Raw genomic sequence first — 5228 nt, forward strand, 5'->3', positions numbered from 1 at the left:
AGAACAGTATCCTTTGCGAGGATCCGAGATCTATTTGATCAACTCCAGGAATCGTTGTATATTCCAAGATGACTTGCCAGTTGGGATATCACCAGGTGGAGGATCAGGACTGAGGGATGTGTCTGAAGACGGCTTCTCAGAACACGTATGGAATATGAGTTACTGTTATGCGGTTGGGCTTATAATGCAAGCCCCGGCCAGCTTTTTGATGCGATCTAATGAACCTGTTTCAAGCCTTTATTTAGACAGGTTCTCCCAATGTGGTGTTTCATCGGAACGACATCTCAGTGTATTCCCGGAGAAGTGACGCGGATCACGAGGAGGCACTGAGAACTTGACTTCAAGTGCTTCGGGAAAAGAAACTCTATGCCAAGGTTGAAAAAGTATGAATTTTGGCTTATAGAGAAGTGGCGTTTTTGGGCATCGTGATTATCAGTGGATAGGGCCATAGCCGTAGGACCGAGGAAATTGAAGCTATCACAGGATTGGCGGACGCGAGGTGCGAGATACGGAGCTTCATTGGTTTGCCACCGGCTACTACGACGGGTTATGTCGAGGGATTTGCGAAGTTATCTAACTCCTCGACGAGAACTGCACGCATAAGGCACCAGTTTATGTTGAATAGATGAGGTGGTGAAAGGAGCTTCCAAGAGTTGAACAGCCACGATTGACGACGCCCGATCTAACCTGCCTAACTGCTTTCCGGAGCAGGATGTGATGATAGATGATTGCTTCCTTTAATGGATTGGGCGTGTGTTTTGAGCAGGACGGAAAGTGATCGCGATATGCATCTCGCCAAATTGAAGGACTCATGAACAGATCTACCCCACCCCGCTTGGAGTTGGCGGCCGTAGTCTTTGCATTGAAAGCTATGGCAGCGCATTACCTCTATGCGGCGAGCGATGCAAGTATTACGGATTACAAGAGCTTTTAAAGTATCTATTCTCATATATATATATATATATATATATATATATATATATATATATATATATATATATATATATATATAGTTGAGCTAGAATACTATCTATAGCAAACGGGCTTCGTTGCCACCCATTTGTTTTCGATGATGGAGCCTCCAAATCGACGATCGGCACCATTAAACATGATCTATACCACTTGAAGTGTTTAGAAATGAAATTTCATACAATTTCAACATTGTTCTCTTATCCATCGAGTGGACACAAAAATGAACGGCTGAAAATGAATACTCTTAAAAAAATGATGATAGGAGTCTTGTAATCAAGATCAAGAGTATATCTCTTGTTTTAAATAGTTTAAAAATTTTCTAACAAAAATTTAATTGATTTGGATATTTTTATGCCGTTAAACGAGAAAACGTCTCATATCGACTATTAAAATTACAAAATTTGAAACCTTTTGATCATTAGGCAAATAATGTCGAAAAGATTTCAAATTTGATTTCTAAACAATTCAAATGATATAAATCATGTTCAACGGTGCCGATCGTCAATTTGGAAGCTCTATCATCGAAAATAAATGGGTGGCAACGGAACCCATTTGCTATCGATAGTATTCTAGATCAACTATATATATATATATATATATATATATATATATATATATATATAAAGGGTAAACTTCAAATACCCCCTTTGTGGTTTCACACTTTCTTACTTTAGTTTACAGTGGTTAAAGTGTATCAAGTTAGCCCATGTGGTTTCGCACGTTCTCACTTTAGTACCCTATGGTTTAAAGTATATCAAGTTAGTATCCTCTGATTTTATTTTTCTCTTTTTATTATCTATTTCACTTATTTTTTTATTAAATCAGTGATAAAGTTAAAATTAAAGGGTATAAAAGTGAATATTCAATAAACTTAGGTAGGGTATCTGAAGTTTTTTGTATATAATTTAACAAAATATTAACGGAAAAAAAAATCAGTGACAAAATTAAAACTAAAGGGTATTAAAGTAAATATTTGATATACCTAGATAGGGTATCTAACGTTTTTTGTATATAATTTAATGAAATATTAACAGAAAGCCGACGAAAGAAAAAAAATGAAACCACATGCATGGTACTAAATAGGTGCACTTTAAATCACATGGTACTAAAGTGAGAAAATGCGAAACCACAGGATACTAAATTGATATATTTTAAACCACAGAAACTAAAGTGAAAAAATGCGAAATCACATGGATAGTATTTAAAATTTTTCCAAAAAAAATTTACCCTCGTAATACTGTTCCCTTGTACCACAACATAACTCCCATTTGTCCCACAATAAAAAAATAAAAATTAAAAATTAAAAAAGGCCTTCTATCTTGTGACACCAGAAAAGTTCTTCCTATTCAACCAAAGCAAATAGGAGAAGAATATTTAGAAAATACCAATGGCTCACTAATCTCCAAACGCACCCTACCATTTTTACTGCCCCATTTGTCAACTCTACTTTTCGCCCTTTCATTTGGACACCTCTCCATGTCCTCTAACTACTTCTCTCTCACCAATAATAACCATTCTTTTCCATTTGGTTTTGGAACCCTCTTCATGTCCTCTTTTACTTCCCTCTTCTTTTCAAACATGAAAACTTTCCCTCCTAAATTTATATTCCATTTCCACTACTCCTCTGAACCCTTTATAAGAGTAAGACCCACGAACTAGAATTTGTAATCTTAAGCCCCCAAAACCCAAACTAAATGGCATTGCCCTACTACTACTACTTTTCCTTCTCCTTTTTCCTCTTAGTATCAATTGTTACTCCACATGAACTTTCTCTTGTACACAGTCAAGATCTCTTCCCCCTACTCTCCTTTAAGGCCTCCGCCGATCCTCGTGGCGTTTTGAGAACTTGGGTTGGTCTCAATCCATGCTCTGGGTCTTGGATAGGTGTCAAATGCTATCGAAGTAGAGTTGTTGCCATCTATCTCGACAATTCATCGCTGGTCGGAAGTGCAACCCCACTTCTTCTTGGCCTAGGCCAACTTCGAATACTTAGCCTAAGAAGAAATGCTCTCAATAGCACTATTTCACTTTTAACTAACCTCACAAACCCGAACTTACGACATCTATCACTCTCTCACAATCAATTTAGTGGCACACTCAATATTACACTCCCTTCTTTACTCTCCTTTCGCGCTGAGCACAACAACTTCTTTGGTGGGTTAGAAGGACTAAAATTGCCTAAAATGAAGGACTTGAATATTTCAAACAACAACTTCGTTGGTGAAATTTCCTTTGGCCTTTCTAAATTTCCAAGATCATCTTTTGAAGGGAATTTAGCTCTTTGTGGTTCGCCTCTTTCTAGTTGCATCGATTCCTTACGACTCTCTAATGATTCAACCAACACTAGCTCATCTCCAAATATTTCTTCAATGACTAGTGCTAGTTTTTGCTCTAGTAGAAGCTTAACTAAATTTGGTATTACCGCACTCTTAGCCATCGGTATAGGTGATATATTGGTCATTTCGATCTCTCTTGCTATTGTAATAGGATTGTATATTTGGCTAAGGAAGAAGCTTTTGATCCCTCCAAGTTCTACTACTAGTAACCTTCGTGTAATAGAATCAGATCGCGGATACAGCGAAGAGAAGGAAAAGAATGGTGGATTAGTATGCTTTGAAGGAGGGGAGGAGCTCAAGTTGGAAACTCTTCTAAAGGCTTCAGCGGAAGTTCTGGGGAAAGGGGTATCAGGGAGTACATACAAAGCAATATTAGATGACGGAATTATCGTCGCGGTTAAGCGGCTCAGCGCGTTGCAATTTCCGTCATATGGAAAGAATTTCGATAAGCATATGCATGCAATTGGAAGGCTTAGGCACAGTAATGTAGTGAGCCTGAGAGCTTATTGCAATGCAAATGGGGAGAGGCTCCTCGTGTATGACTGCATGCCCAAGGGAAGCTTGCAATCACTCTTGCACAGCACTAGCAGTATGATGATCATATCTTACAGCTCAAAATCTTTTACATATTCTTAGTTTTCGGCCTCTTTGGCCTGACTGAAGCTTCTGTAGAAATACTGTTCGATGTTTCATCGAAGTTTAACCCGCAGCTTCTACATTTTGCTGCCCGAAAGATCAGTTTTCTTTTATGCTAGCTGCTGCAAAAAAAGTCCAATGTTGGTGTTTACTAATATAAACACCCCTTGAATGTGATTGCAGATGAAAGAAGACTACGATGTAGAAGTTTGGATTGGAGGAGAAGGAAGCAGATACTCTTTGGTGCAGCAAATGGACTCAACTACATCCATTCATTTCCGGTGCGACCACTGCTGGTCCATGCAAATATCAAGCCGTCGAATATTCTCATCGACGAGCACGGCAACGCGTGCATCTCCGAATGCGGCCTTATGAGGTTCGCGGCGAGCACCAACACCCAATATTTTGTCCCGTCCTTTCCTTCGAATCTGTTCTATGAGGCGAGCTCAGCGTGGCACGGGCACAGGCCGGCCCCCGAGCTGTCGGGCAGGCGAGGGACGGCGACGCAGGAGTCGGATGTTTACAGCTTCGGAATGGTGCTTCTCGAGGTGGTGAGAGATCATAAGGATGTGGAGGAGAGTAGTGGAGGAGACGGGGAGTGTGAGGGGGAGGTGATGGGGATGGCGAAGGTTGGCATGCTGTGCACTGCTGAGAGGCCTGAAGACAGGCCCAAAATGAGTCAAGTTGTGAGGATGATTAGCGAGTTCTTGTAAATATATATATGAACTATTATGATCTTCTTTAATTTATTAGTGGAGCTGCGCTGTGAGTTCTCCAGCTTTTAGCTAGTATATATACCAAGAAAGAAGAAATTACTATCCTTTCAGACTCATCAGCTTCATCAGACAATTTCTGTATTAATTAAACTTCCATTTATTTGTGAGCTGATTTTAATTAACAGATTTTGTTTTGCCGTGCGCGGAACAAGTCTAACATTCAAATATACCAATGAACTAGATATATGTACCAATTTTTCTTTACTTTTGAGGTAAGGAATAAAAAAAAAAAAAAAATACTGTTGAAAGTTTAGAAACTAAAATAAAATTTTATTGAAAGTTCACAATCTTCAATGGCGAATTCAAAACTGTCCATGAACTTGAAACTTGACTACAAGTTCAGCCCTAAGGGAACCTTAGCCTATGCCTTCCGCGCACAGGACAGAGGAATTAACTTTCGCACACACGAAGAGCGAACTCCCCTAGCCCTATCATTCCTCTCGTCACTGCTGGATGGGTAAAAAAGTTAACTAGGAGCGCATCTTATCCATTTTACAACTTATAATCC

At 39.3% G+C, this 5228-nt stretch overlaps 1 protein-coding gene across 1 annotated transcript; it reads left to right on the forward strand.

Moving 5' to 3' along the window:
* Window positions 2657–4767, forward strand: LOC109715671 (probable leucine-rich repeat receptor-like protein kinase At1g68400). The gene is made up of 2 exons (XM_020240784.1): window positions 2657–3897; window positions 4128–4767. The coding sequence occupies exons 1-2, from the start codon at window positions 2667–2669 to the stop codon at window positions 4655–4657; spliced, it is 1761 nt and encodes a 586-aa protein (XP_020096373.1). The 5' UTR covers window positions 2657–2666; the 3' UTR covers window positions 4658–4767.

Source organism: Ananas comosus, linkage group 9, assembly GCF_001540865.1.
Source record: "Ananas comosus cultivar F153 linkage group 9, ASM154086v1, whole genome shotgun sequence".
Classification (NCBI taxonomy): Eukaryota; Viridiplantae; Streptophyta; class Magnoliopsida; order Poales; family Bromeliaceae; genus Ananas; species Ananas comosus.